The 15,339-nt window shown below is 35.6% G+C and overlaps 1 protein-coding gene across 1 annotated transcript in view; it reads right to left on the bottom strand.

Annotated features, from left to right (window-relative positions):
- The window catches only part of SCIN (scinderin), an 80,568-nt gene that overhangs the window by 45,410 nt on the left and 19,819 nt on the right, over nucleotides 1-15,339 (bottom strand). The window contains exon 4 of the mRNA XM_007445587.1: nucleotides 8,730-8,879. Within this exon, the coding sequence (XP_007445649.1) occupies nucleotides 8,730-8,879 (150 nt within the window). The remainder of the gene's footprint in view (nucleotides 1-8,729; nucleotides 8,880-15,339) is intronic.

Raw genomic sequence — 15,339 nt, 5'->3', positions numbered from 1 at the left:
CCTAAAATTGCTGAAAGAAAATATAATCTTACTGTAAGTCTTTTTTTACTATATATATAATATATTTATATATATATAATATAATATATTATATTAATATAATATATATAATATATATATTTACTATATAAATATATATTATATATATATAATCACTAATATTATAACAAACATGAGGAGAAATATAAATAATAGCGAGATTAGAAACCTGCCATTCTAGCTTAATATTTGTGTTAGTTTATCATTTCAAATATAGAAAAGATCCACCCTTCCATACAACCCATCTGTCTTGGAACTGCTTTATCCTGTTGATGGGTTCTATCACTGTCCCTCACTTCAGCTGCAAACTAAAGGGGAAATGACCTCATTCAGAAATGCTTGCCAAGTAGTATTAGTTTGGACTGATTATATAAAAGTGACAACTTATCAGTGAGGTCACAAGTCTTCAGTGTTGAACTTGGGTGTGACAAAGTGGAAGATTATTTGAAAAATTATTATCTTATTGTATATAGTTAACTATACTTTTACTCTATTTCTTATCTTTGTTCAGAATATTTCAACTTCCCCCATTGGATGAATTGGTGAGGAACAAAATGGATATCTGAATTAAATACTAGACATCCAAATAAAAGATTCATTAAAATAAATGACAACAAATGATGGTGCCTTGAACTCTGCCTGGCACATAAAGTAAGCTGTCAATAAATGGTAGATACAAATAGCTACAGTAACTACAGTGCTCTTGGAAGCATCATAACTTTGCAGCATGCACTACTCGTCACTATAATCTTTGGATTTGAGGTGTGTACTAAGTATCATTGCTGTAAAGCAAAACGGAGGAAATGATTTAATTACAATGCAACAGATATAAGAAAAGGAAAGATTTCTATTTTCTGGTGCCTCTGATACTTCCTCTCTATACGGAATATGAGGACTAATCTAGAGAGAGTGGCAAATATTTTGGACCCCTTTACCTTAAAATTCTTTGAATGGTAAACCCATAAATGGACCTTCTCTCTCCACTTGGCTCTCATAATAATGTTATTTCAGACAACAAATTCTGGTGAACGTCTCTGATGTGCCAGACACCACGCGATATAAATAGGAAATTCCAAAATATGTCAGACTGTTCAATTTCCCAAAAACTTACAAAAGGAGGTTGGAAAATAAAGGAGGGATAAACAAGGAAGCTAAAACTAATTGGATAGCACACAAAGAGAAGTGTACCTCTCTCACAAAACGTTTTTTGTTGTCTCTTAGTGTTAAAAGTGTTTACTGTGCCTATTGACCAAATTAGTATCTCAGGCAACTCAAATTTCCATCCTCACAAGGTACAGAGTTGTGACTAACAATGAAGTAAGAGGGCAACAGAAAATAATTTAATGAGTAGTGTGTGTGCGTTACAAACCCACAAAATAACTATCATTTACATTTAAGGAGCTCAAAACACCCATGTTTATTCCCTGATGCTAAAAAGCTGTGATTTTGATTCTTATTTATACTATTTTCCTATAAATCTTTAGACCCTTTAAAAATACTGTATATTCACTGTTCCAAAATGCTCATGAAGGGGGTTTTCAAAACAGCTCCCTGGGCTTCCCTGGTGGCGCAGTGGTTGAGAGTCTGCCTGCCGATGCATAGGACATGGGTTCGTGCCTCGGTCCAGGAAGATCCCACGTGCCGCGGAGCGGCTGGGCCCGGGAGCCATGGCCGTTGATCCTGCGCGTCCGGAGCCTGTGCTCCGCAACGGGAGAGGCCACAACAGTGAGAGGCCCACATACCGCAAAAACCAAAAAAACCCTAAAAGAAACACAAAAAACAGCTCCCCGACTTTTATTATTGGCACTTCTTTGGTTCATTTGATACTATTTTACAAAGATAAATGGGGATTGATTTATCTAATCAAAAATCATCCCCAGAAAATAAAGTTTCTCCTATTCTCTATGGTATCATTTTTAAAATGACTAAGCATGATTCAAATACACAATGTTATTTTAGTTAAAAGATTAAAATATAACGCCATGTAAATCCAGTAAACTCAAGGTTATGCTATGAAAGCAAACGTTTCCACAGAGAAGCTTCACGGAATGTTGACAATTCTAAATTTCCAAATTCCAGCTTGCTTTTTCTTCACCTTTTGCTCTACATGCTAGAACTGTATTACTATTCCAGTGCTTAGATGATTAAATGTTCAAAATCACTCCTGCTTTGACTTTCTGTAAATTTAAATTGTACAACCTTGGGAAGCGTTAGCACCACCGCCTTTGATGTTAAGCATTGATGTTAAGGATACGACAAATATTTTGGGTGATTTCAAAAACAAAGCTCTACATCTGTGTAGTTCCTTGGAGTGCACGGAGCACAATCACTTTTTTTTTGCGGTACGCGGGCCTCTCCCTGCTGTGGCCTCTCCCGTTGCGGAGCACAGGCTCTGGATGCGCAGGCTCAGCGGCCATAGCTCGTGGGCCTAGCTGCTCCACGGCATGTGGGATTTTCCTGGAACGGGGCACGAACCCGTGTCCCCTGCATCAGCAGGCGGACTCTCAACCACTGCGCCACCAGGGAAGCCCCACATTCACTTTTAACCCAGTAGTGAGGAGAGGCAGCACCCAGACTGTAGGCAGCAGCCACGCACAGTGATCAAGGCCAGTGGACATCAGTGATGTGTACTAAACAGCAAGAAGAGTGGACAAAGTGGACGCTAAGTGTGCACTTAGTGTGTTTTAGTCCACACTAAGTGGACAAAAACAGAAATAGTGTCCAATTTTGCTGAACACTAAATGGGGTGGTGACCTGACCTGGGAAGGAAGATTTTACAGATGGCAGAATCCAACTGCAGCTCCTGGGGACATGCATCTTTATTCACAGAATGAAGTTTTAGACATTTGCTGTCTATTTCTTACTGTGCTAGGTACTCTCACCTGGAGTGTATGCAATCTGCCTAAAACGTGGGAAGGTAGATAAGCTCAAGACTCAGTTATCACTTTCCAGGAGATGAGCTGTAACTATCAATCTGTGGAAAGAAGACTAGCAGACTCTATGGATTATCCTTATCTAAACACTAACTGCTCCTACATAAATGCAGTTGGTTTTAAAACTTAATCAACCATATGGCTTTGTTCATATCTTCACCAACACTATCATCTAAAACACAGGGAATTTTTTTAAAGCAATACTATCCTCTAGAAAACAGGAAGACAAATGTAATTGGTTTTCTAGAACCACAAAGTTCCCAGTTAATTGTATTAATTTTCTAAATATTAATGAGCAATGAGAGCTCTGAGGGTTCCACAGATATAAAGGCAATGTCTTGTCTTCAAGGAATTTAGAGTAGCATTGTTAAGATATAAATTTCATTGGGCAAAGTACTTTGGGGAAGTATAACTAAAATTTTACTCTTTGCCTAAATAGACATCTAAAGGATAATTTAAGAAATATATGCACAATTCAACTCTAGATTTTATTTACAAGATTACCAGATGAGCACATCATAAATATCTGATCAACTTCTCAAAAGAATGACTGAATAAATTTTCTTATTTTCAAGTAGTCAATTATTACTTATAGTAACAAGATGAACATAATTCCTATACTGGGAGATCCTCTGGAGATTAATCTATTTTATACGCTATTGTCATAGAGTCTAAAATACATAAATTTGGGAGGGATGAATTGGGAGTTTGGGATTAGCAGATGCAAACTATTATGTACAGAATGGATAAACTATAAGGTCCTACTGTACAGCACAGGGAACTATGTTCAATATCCTGTGATAAACCATAGTGGAAAAGAATATGAAAAAGAATGTGTGTATATACATATATATATGTGTATAACGGAATGACGTTGCTGTACAGCAGAAATGAACACAACATTGTAAATCAACTATACTTCAATAAAATAAATTTTAAAAAAATAATAAAATAAAATACATAAGTTTTATCATGAGAAGTCTTTCAACCACTGGTGGTATCATTCTGACTGTGTTTTCTCTGGCATTTGAGGACCCTCACAACCTGTTACCACTCTAGGACTATGTTTTAGACCGGGTGCATGCTTATCTTCTCAATCAGACAAAAAAATACAGTCTGAACTTTACTGGGAACCAACCCAGTGATCAATAAACACTTACTGGCTCCTCCTCATTAGGGAGGATGCCCACACCCTTGCTCTCCGGGTGTGCATCTCTGCCTTGCTTCTGTCTTAACTAAGCAAACTGTTCCTCTGCGCGCTCTCCCACTTGTTGTTGTGCTATGTCTCTAATAATAAAATATGTGCTTTTACAAAAAGAAAAAAATACTTATTAACTGAGACATCATATGACATTCTAATTTTTCTTTCCAATTTTCTTCTTTTACCCAAATCTAAAATAATGATTGTGCATATAACTTTCCAGGGAGCCTCAGTGTTTTTATAGAAGCAAGAAATCTAACAGTTCAACAACATAGCATCTGCTAACCATCTCCCTGTAGTATTTTTACTGCCAGGATTCCTTCACTAGCATTTACAATGATTATAGACTTAACAAGTTTATTAAATTACATTGAAAAACACCAGGTTCGTAGTTCCCGTTGTTTTTGGTGTCTGTCTTCAAACAACTTGCTCCTTCTTTATCCTGTTTTATTTTTTCGATACGCGGGCCTCTCACTGTTGTGGCCTCTCCCGTTGCGGAGCACAGGCTCCGGAAGCGCAGTCTCAGCGGCCATGGCTCATGGGCCCAGCCGCTCGGTGGCATGAGGGATCCTCCCGGACCGGGGCACGAACTCGTGTCCCCTGCATCAGCAGGCGGGCTTTCAACCACTGCGCCACCAGGGAAGCCCTTTTATCCTGTTTTTGATATCTACCCAGTGCTATCTTTTTAAAAATGAAAGTCTATAAAACATACTGATAAGTTATTCACCTTAGCCATTTTTCCTCAAGGGACTTTTAGCCTCCCTCCTAATGTTTCGAGAATGAGTAGAATCAACAAAGAAAGTTTGAGACCTTCGGGCTAGTGAGATATTTAATTTTCCTTCACATTCATTGATAATTTATTTTAAATATGAAAAGAAAAAAGCTTTACATAATTTACATGCAGCTTTTCATGGTAAACATGTAAAGTTAGGAGAAAACAAGCACAGAGTATACATGACTTTAATTACAGGCTTTAGTTAGTTCTGCTTATAGGATTACCTTCATATTTAGGCATACAAGCTTTTAAAAGTGCTGAAGATACAGATAAGAGGCTGACCACACATCCTGTTTCCCCAGACAGTTCTTGTTAATGCATGTCCTGTCTGGTTAGTGCCCACTATTACTCTCCAGAGTGTTTTGTTTGAAGGATAAATTTATGATCATCCTAGAGATAAGCCATATTAAAATTGTGTGAAAATAATATTGTGATTGAAAGACAGTTGAACTACCTCTAAATAAAGATCAATTTTTCAAAAGACTCTCAGAAAAAATTTTTTTCAATATTTTCAGTGTTGATCACTTGAATGTGTTACAAAGACTTGTTCCAAAAATTTAGCATTGAATATGGAGTCATGACAATCACATCATTTAACTGGTTGAAAAGTCCTTGATTTCAAGCCATTACCCACTTTCATATATACACTTTCAAAGTTTTTGGAAATAAATAATTTTTTAAAATTCTCATTAAAAATGAGTCACTTAACAGGTCAATTTTATAAGATATTTTGAAAGATTTTTAGATTTTTGGAACCCTCTAGCAAAGTCAACAGTTGCATTAGAGTCTCAGAAAAAGAAGTCGTGTTCCATTATCTTAAATGAGGTAACCTTTTTTGTCTGTGTGCTATGGACCATTTTGGACCACTTTTGAAGCCTATGAACCCCTACTGATAAGTGTATTTTTTAAACGTATAAAATAAAATACTTAGTATTACAATGGAAACCAATTATATTAGAATACAACTATCAAAAAATCAAAATATATTTAAAAAAGCAAACAAAGTAATAAATAAGCTTCTTCATTTACTTATTAAATAATATTATTGAAAAGCAGGTCTAATAACTGCCATAATTACCAAGTAGTGATGAGCATAAATGATACTTTTGAGGTTATATGCAATACCTATAGTGTGATCTGAAAAGTCACAACTTCTGCTCATGCTACTGTGGTTTATCAACTACATTCACAACTGGATTAAATTTTCACAAAGAAATCGGTGAAAATGAAGCTGTAATTTTTTTCCCAACCAAGTTCATGAGCTCTTTGAATTCTATTGTTACAGTACAACATTAAGAAAGCCTAGAGGTCAAACTTGTTTATCATAAGTCCATAGTTAATTCATCAAACAACTACCTACCCTTGTAATCAGGCCACAAAAGAACATTTCTGAAAACAGAACTTCCCACTGAATGCTTTTTAACAAAAAAAAAAAAAACGCTTTCACTCAAAATTCAGTTCAGATAAATTGTGAGTGACAGCTGTCCATCATAATGCAGTATAAATTGAATGTACTGAATGGAAACAAAGTCGGTGTTTTCTAGGATTTTTTAGAAGCCAAAACACAAAGAGCCCCTAAAACACAGACATAGCATTTTATATTAAACAGTATGTCCCTTATCCCTATCATCGATATTTTAAAATCAAAGTTACATTTTTACAAATTTTTTTCTTCAGGTTTGCATCTTCTCATTTTAATTTAACAGCATAATATAGTCATCGACTATTTAAGCTTTTCTCTCTCAGAACTTTGAGTGATATCCAATAAGTTTTTCTTTCTCAGAACTTTGAGTGATATCCAATAAGCAAAGACATCAAAAATACATATGCACAGTTAAGGCCCTTGGCCTCAGTGGTTTTGTTGCCTAGAACAGACTACAAATGACTGGTAATTAAACACAGCCATTGCCTGAGAGACAAGGTTGAATCACAGATCACTGGAATCTAAAGGGACCAGAAAAGCCACTTTGTCTAACCCTCACTTTACAAATGAGGAACCAGAGACAATGAGAGTTTAAGGGACTTTCCAAGATGACCATGGAGAAGCTAGCCTGACAGTTAACGCAACACTCCCTCTAGCTCCCTACAAGGGCAAACTGTGTCCCTGGCTCCACTTCTATCAAAGTATAGCTATTGAGACAAGACGTTATAATCAATTAGAAATACATCTTATTTATAGATTTTTGCTCCCAAATATGAGAATTAGATGACTTAAATGGTGATCACATCTGCAGAACAGAGGTCTTTAAAAAATATTAAAAGATCAAGAATGTGCTCTAAATAGTTTCAAGGTCTGATGTATTAGTAATGTTAGTCTGAATTCTGAAAACCCAGGTTTCAATAGTCATCCCTTATTTTATTTTTTCAGATGGCCTTTTTTTTCTAATTATAAAAGGAATACACATCCATTATAATAAATTTTGAAAACACAAAGACAAATGAAGAAAAAAATAACAAGAAGCCAAATCCCCAGAGTCAAAGCCATATATTGGTAGTGTTGGTAATATTTCAGCATATTTCTTTCCAGATATAAATGTATATATGAATATATAGCTATATAATGTAAACTTACATATTAAGATAATATTGTACCTAAAATTTTATAGCCTGCCTTTTCTCTTAGAATTGTACCGTGATCATCTTCCCATTGAATTAAAATTATTTCTAAAACATCATTAATGTGAAAGTCTGTGTTTGGTGGTTATTAAAGTAATAAAGGTTAAAGACATTATAATCAATAAAATGATCTCATATAATTTTCGATTGCTGGATTATGTAGGCTAGCATCAGATCAGGTAACTCTAATGCATTAAATTGCTCTAAATAAAAAATATTAAAAATATATGTTTACAGGATTGTCTTTAGAAAAATTTAAGCGTCTAATGCCTAAAATCATTGGGGGAAAATGCATAATATCCCAGGAAATTAGAGAAAGGAAAACTCAAAGAGATACCTCCTGCTACTATTACATGTGGGAAGATTCAAAAAGGTACTACAACAGGATATCCTGACAGTGCTCTGTAAAGTCATAAAGGAACACAGTGCTTGGTCAAGGAAGCAGCAACTGGTACAAACATTTAGTGCTAGGCTCATGTAGGAATTCAATAAATATTTGTTGAATGAATAAATGGGAATCAATTTACCAACGTGTATCTAGACACCTGAATATGATTATACCCTTTGACTGATAATCTTACTTAAGGGAATATATACCATATATACACTTTGTCACAACTAAATGTCCGGGACTTGTATGTTGATTAAGTAAATGACAGAGGTATAAAGAGCCATACAGACAATTCATACTGATTTAACAACTATACTAAAATTATGTCTTGCCTATACTGTAATTCTTAGTTAAAATGATTGAAGTATTTAAAATATTGGTGTATTTAATCTATTGGTATAAGATTTTATTTCATTCTTTTAATGAAATAATTGTTAATTTTAAAATTGAAGAAAATCACTGCGTTAAAAAAAATCTGAGAAGCCCAGATGAAAAAACTATTATGTTTCTTCCAAAATATTTTCTTATAGACAATCTCAAAGGTTTTGCCCACCTATTTGTCCTTGAATATCACAGAAGACAGGCACAAGACTTCCTTTGATAGTCATCCCAATGGTGGGAGAAAACAGTCGTGATGTTCTATTTTCCTAGTACCATGACTTATAAAACCCTGATACTTCCTCTTACCTAACCTTAGCCTAAGTATTAGAGAAGTTATTAAATCTAACACACACACTAACACACACAAAACTTAGAGTGGCAAGCTTTCAATACCTTTATAAGCTCTGATGGTTCATGCCCTTCTTCCACCACAATTAGTTGAGATCTTCCTTTCCTTTCATTGTCCCGAATGCCAATGGCAACCTGGCTGGCCTTCAGACGCTCATATTTGTTACAAGAGGATCCACACCACTGGTAAATTTCCTAAAAGAAAAAGACAGATCTTTTGACCCCAGGAATAGTGGAGGACATTCAGCCCTGGTGTAATACACACTGTGATTAATTAGGAGAAAAACAAAGAGGTCTAAAAAATTAAATTAAATTGATCTATTGTTGAGGTATATATAATTTTACATATTTAATTTATACCTCATTCTGTGTCCTGTTGCTTTCAGTTAGCATTATAAAGTAAGCATTTTTAAACATGAAAAATATAAATATATACCTCAGCATTCTCTGTGTATATAATCCATTAAGTACAATTTATAAAAGTAAATTTATATAAATTATTTAAATTTAGAATAATAAATCTAACGTATTTCAGATAGTCAAGAATCTGCTATAGTAGGAATATGCTCTTGATGATCATAAAACATGACCTATCTCTTGTGTAAAGCAATTTAACAATTCTTATCAAGAATCATAAAAAGAGTTAAAATTCTGACCCAGTAATATCACTATCTGAAATTTATTTTAATAAATTATTCATAAAGAAGAGAAAACAACACATGTACAAGGGTTTTCACTGATGTGATTATATTAGTGAGGCATTGGAAAGACATTAAATGTTCAACAATAGGATTACAGTAATATAAATTATGATATATAGGAAAAATACTTAAACATCAAAATTATACTTTAACAGAAATTTAGAAAAATAGAAAGAGCAGTTTGATATATTGTAAATTATATACATTAGTTGCCACTTAGATTAAAATATATATTTTAGACTTAGGTACAGTGTTCAGAAAGTATACAGTAACATGTAAAATAACAATAAAATGTCATTTTCTCCATTAAATGTAGTTTAACAAAAGAAAGAAAGAAATGTAATGGTACCCAGGCCTGGTAAGATGTGCGAGTGGGTATTATCACACACTATTTGGGTGGTAGATACTGACACAGGCTTTTTTTGAGGGCACTTTGGTATCATACCAAAAAATTATATATGATTTTAAAATCAGGAAATTCTATTTTTAGGAATCTATTTTATAGAACTATTCAAATACGGGATGCAAAAACAAAGAAACAAATAAAACAAACACAAATGCCCATCAATAGGGAGATGGCCATATAAATGTCATTATGTGGATACTACAGACTATTCTTCAGTGGTTAGAAATTGAGGACAATGTTTAAACACCGATGTTAAAAATATCCAGGTATATCATAAATAACAGAAAGCCGCAGAATAATATAGCTCCATCAAAGTACAGAAACAAAAATATAAGCTCTGTTTCTGTCTTTGCAGAAAAAGATTTTTAAAGATACACAGTATCTTTAATACATGGGAAGGGGCATGTATTTGCAGAAAGAAAGCCTTCAGTTTTTGCTGTATCTAAATCAGTGTTTTTTCCTTTTCTTTTTTAAATGTCACTCATATTTATTAGCTGCCTATTAGGAGCTAGATTTTGGGAATAAAGAGATGAATGAGCGAAAACTAGCAAGGAGAGACTGACATGTACACAACTAATGCTAATAATATGTTTGCACAACACTTAGTTTTCAAAAAGTTTCCACATATACTTCCTGTAGTCAGTCCGGAGAGGGGGTTGCTTTGTGGTTAAGTACAATATAAAGGAGACAGACCAGCAGCCACTTTCTATGTGGCTTTACGTTTGCAATTTTTAAAAGAGGAAATAAATTAATAACGGCAAATAAAATGCCACCCCAAAATTCAGAGAGACAGGCTCTTTTCTCTAATCACAAGACATTTCCAGTCCAGAGTCATTTCTCCATTCAAAACTAGTTCACTGATTACCTGAAATTGGGCAGGATCCCTCTCCCTGGGGCACAACCTGAAAGCACACAGGCCGGTGAGTCTCTGTCCCCTTAAACCGGCCCCCCACTCCCATGATCCTGCTTCACCTCTTCCACATTCCTCTTCAAGAATAAAATATAAGTCTTAGGAACTCAAGCCTTTATAAGAAGTAAAAGAAAAAGAGACTGTGCTTTGCAATTCCTTTCATTTTAGAATCTAATTTAGTTATTCAACATTGTTAAGGGGTGTTTCTTTTCTGTTTTTCAGAGAATTGCGTGCCGCTATTGTTTCCACTCTAACCTCTTTTCTGTACCTGGGCATCTGAACATGAGGCTCACATTTGAACACCAGGCCCAGTCGAACACTTACAAAGAGTGAAAATAAATGGTTCCCAACGAACGATCAGCCAACATCTAATCACTGAGCATTAAAATCAGGTGGTGGAGTAAGATGGCGATTTTTTAAAAAAAATGGACACCTGAGCATACCCTTAGGGACTCTCAGGTGTGTTCTGGACAGCCGCATTTTATTGAATGCTCCCCAGGTGATTGTAAGCATTAAACCAAGGCTGAGAACCTCTGCTGGTCCCCGGGAGCACGTTGCACCAGGCAGGTATTACAGGGAATCTGTAATTTCTAGTTACCCAATGCAGCCAAGCAGGCTACTCTGCCAGTACACCTTAGGCTCTTAGCTTAGGTTCCTTTTCTACCTTATTCCATGATATTTTGCAAATGATTCTCTTCTTAGTAGACCTGAGAAAGCAAACTTCCAATTTTTACATAACAGTGAAATATAGGAAGTGGATCAGAAGTTAGCTCTTTAGATATCTCAGGCTTGTAAACAACTTTCATTACTGATTTGCTCTGTATTTTTATATTCATCTAATAGATGTTCATATTCTCCCTACCTTAGTTGTACAAATGGCTTCTCATCCACTTCAAAGAGATTATATAAAATCACACTAATTTTTTTTAACATCTTTATTGGGGTATAATTGCTTTACAATGGTGTGCTAGTTTCTGCTTTATAACAAAGTGAATCAGCTATATATATACATATATCCCCATATCCCCTCCCTCTTGCATCTCCCTCCCACCCTCTCTATCCCACCCATCTAGGTGGTCACAAAGCACTGAGCTGATCTCCCTGTGCTATGCAGCTGCTTCCCATTAGCTATCTATTTTACATTTGGTAGTGTATATATGTCCTTGCCACTCTCTCGCTTCCTCCCAGCTTACCCTTCCCCCTCCCCACATCCTCAAGTCCATTCTCTACATCTGCGTCTCTATTCCTGTCCTGCCCCTAGGCTCTTCAGAACCTTTTCTTTTTTTTTTTTTTTAGATGCCATATATATGTGTTAGCATATGATATTTGTTTTTCTCTTTCTGACTTACTTCACTCTGTATGACAGATGCTAGGTCCATCCACCTCACTACAAATAACTCAATTTCGTTTCTTTTTATGGCTGACTAATATTCCATTGTATATATGTGCCACGTCTTCTTTTTTTTTTGCGGGCCTCTCACCGCTGTGGCCTCTCCCGCTGCGGAGCACAGGCTCCAGACGCGCAGGCTCAGCGGCCATGGCTCACGGGCCCAGCCGCTCCGCAGCACGCGGGATCCTCCCAGACCGGGGCACGAACCCGCGCCCCCTGCATCGGCAGGCGGACTCCCAACAGCTGCACCACCAGGGAAGCCCCCACGTCTTCTTTATCCGCTCATCTGTCAATGGACACTTAGGTTGCTTCCATGTCCTGGCTATTGTAAATAGAGCTGCAATGAACATTGTGGTACATGACTCTTTGAATTATGGTTTTCTCAGGGTATACGCCCAGTACTGGGATTGCTGGGTCGTATGGTAGTTCTATTTTTAATTTTTTAAGGAACCTCCATACTGTTCTCCATAGTGGCTGTATCAATTCACATTCCCAACAACAGTGCAAGAGGGTTCCCTTTTCTCCACACCCTCCCCAGCATTTATTGTTTCTAGATTTTTTGATGATGGCCATTCTGACTGGTGTGAGGTGATACCTCATTGTAGTTTTGATTTGCATTTCTCTAATGATTAGTGAAAATCACATTAAATTTTATTAGTATCTGTAAAGCGTTAAGGAAGTCTGGTAAAATGTGTTTAAAAAGAATTATAGCTAATGATAATTTTCTAAATATAATTATTATTTAACATAGAATTTTATAATATTCTTTGGATCCCAAAATATTTTCCATGATATTACTTTGGGTTGGGAGTTTTATGCACAGTATCAATTTACAGATAAATTTAGTTGTAGAAAATATTCCTCACCATTGCTTAGAGACCAGTTTCAACCTTTAAAATAGCAAAAACATATCCAGGAAATACTCATAAAAATAATAAAACTTTTAATAGTGAAGTTTTCCTTTTAATTCAAAGATGACTAAATCACTAAAGAAAGTGTTACCAAAAAAAATTTCTTACTGAGCATGAAAATGAATGTTTTGTGTTATGCTTACTCTTTCATTACTTTCACCTTATTTTGTGCTATTTCTATAAGTGACATATTATCTTATTTACTAGACTTAATTTTCAGGGGTTAACTCAGACAAGAAATGCAATAAAATGTGGACTTTAATTTTAAATTGCTAAAAGCCAAAACTGTTTAAAAAATTAATTAAAAAACCCTTTTCATTCAATGCTAATTAATTTTTTATACAAATATAGTTTGTTCAATAATGGTAGCAGTACATTAAAACATGTTTTAAATTTTAAACAGAATTTGAGCAATTCATTAAATTTGAGCAATTTATATTCCACCACGTGTAGATGATGTGTTTAAGACATCTTATTTTAACAGAGGTGTACAGTGATGAGATGAATGTGTGTAGTACTATTAATAAACTTTGTTAGCCCAACACTTACTCTATTCAGAGGCAGCTGGTTAAGACTATTCACCACTCCGGGCACAAGGAAACTTTGTACTCAATCGGCCCCATGCTTGAAAAACTCTCCTATAATGCAACTTAACCTTTTTTTTAGAGGGCATGGGCTGAAAAAAAGAAATTCTGCATAGAGCTAAAAGATGTCTGAATTGATATGAGAGGTTGATATGTATTATTACAACCAGAAAAAGTTTTCATTATAATTTAAATTGTTTTATTTGTAATACTTTAATGGAATTTACATGAAAAACCTTTTGTAAATCTGATTTAAGTGTACTAGACACTGAAAATTGTAGAGCAAACATGGTTTCAGAGGCAACTATTTTACCTTCTAAGATTCTAAGGGATTTAACAACTCAACACTAAATGTCATATTTGGGGAGGGAGAGCAGGATATAAAAACTCCCTGTAAATATGGAAATAACCATTCAATTTAGAATGAAGTCCACTTAAATTTTGGCTGAAATTTGCTGACGTACATGTTGCCCACGAACATCCTCTAGTAGAAGTTTGTGAAACTATAATTAACTCAATGTACAAACTATTAAAGGAAAACAAAATCATTCTGGATAGTTCGAAAAGGAAAAAATAAGGGAGTAAAGAGAAACTGTTACTGGCAATTAGTTTGGACCACCAGTAACAAGAAATAAAAACAAGTGAGTGATATTCATAGAAACAACCACACTGGGGGCAGACCTAGAGGTTTCTAAAATTTCCTTTAAACTACATGGTCAGAGTTAACAAGTCAAACATCAAAGTGCAGCCAAACCTCATTTGGGGACAGGAAATAGGGGCAAAAATAAAACAGTAGTCAATGATGCCCTTGAAGGGAGGCAAGATTAAAGGAGACCCCCAAACAGCCATGTGATGGTGACTCATAACATGGGCAAAGAATTCAGATGGAACTGCTACTCTTTTGTCCTTTTCTAACTTTTTTATTCTAAATACATCTAAAAGTTTATAAAACGGGTGGGGGCAGACTTCTTTCCCTCCCTTGCTTCTACTGGCTTTATTTTTCCTGTGTTTAGTTTTCCCTTAGATCTAGTTAACCAAATATAGAAGTTCATTCAGATACCCCTCTAGGCTGGAGATTCTCCAAGAACTGCGTAACAGCCACTATGGAGAACAGTATGGAGGTTCCTTAAAAAACTACAAATAGAACTACCATATGACCCAGCAGTCCCACTACTGGGCATATACCCTGAGAAAACCATAATTCAAAAAGAGTCATGTACCACAATGTTCATTGCAGCTCTATTTACAATAGTCAGGACATGGAAGCAACCTAAGTGTCCATAGACAGATGAATGGATAAAGAAGACGTGGCACATATATACAATGGAACATTACTCAGCAATAAAAAGAAATGAAATTGAGTTATTTGTAGTGAGGTGGATGGACCTAGAGTCTGTCATACAGAGTGAAGTGAGTCAGAAAGAGAAAAACAAATACCGTATGCTAACACATATATACGGCATCTAAAAAAAAAAAAAGGTTCTGAAGAACCTAGGGGAAGGACAGGAATAAAGACGCAGATGTAGAGAATGAACTTGAGGACACAGGGAGGGGGAAGGGTAAGTTGGGACGAAGTGAGAGAGTTGCAAGGACATATATACACTACCAAATGTAAAATAGATAGCTAGTGGGAAGCAGCTGCACAGCACAGGAAGATCAGCTCGGTGCTTTGTGACCACCTAGAGGGGTGGGATAGGGAGAGTGGGAGGGAGACACAAGAGGGAGGAGATATGGGGATATATGTATATGTATA

Source organism: Lipotes vexillifer, unplaced genomic scaffold (assembly GCF_000442215.2).
Source record: "Lipotes vexillifer unplaced genomic scaffold, Lipotes_vexillifer_v1.1 scaffold1198, whole genome shotgun sequence".
Lineage (NCBI taxonomy): Eukaryota > Metazoa > Chordata > Mammalia > Artiodactyla > Lipotidae > Lipotes > Lipotes vexillifer.
This window is presented reverse-complemented; position numbering and strand designations above follow the sequence as displayed.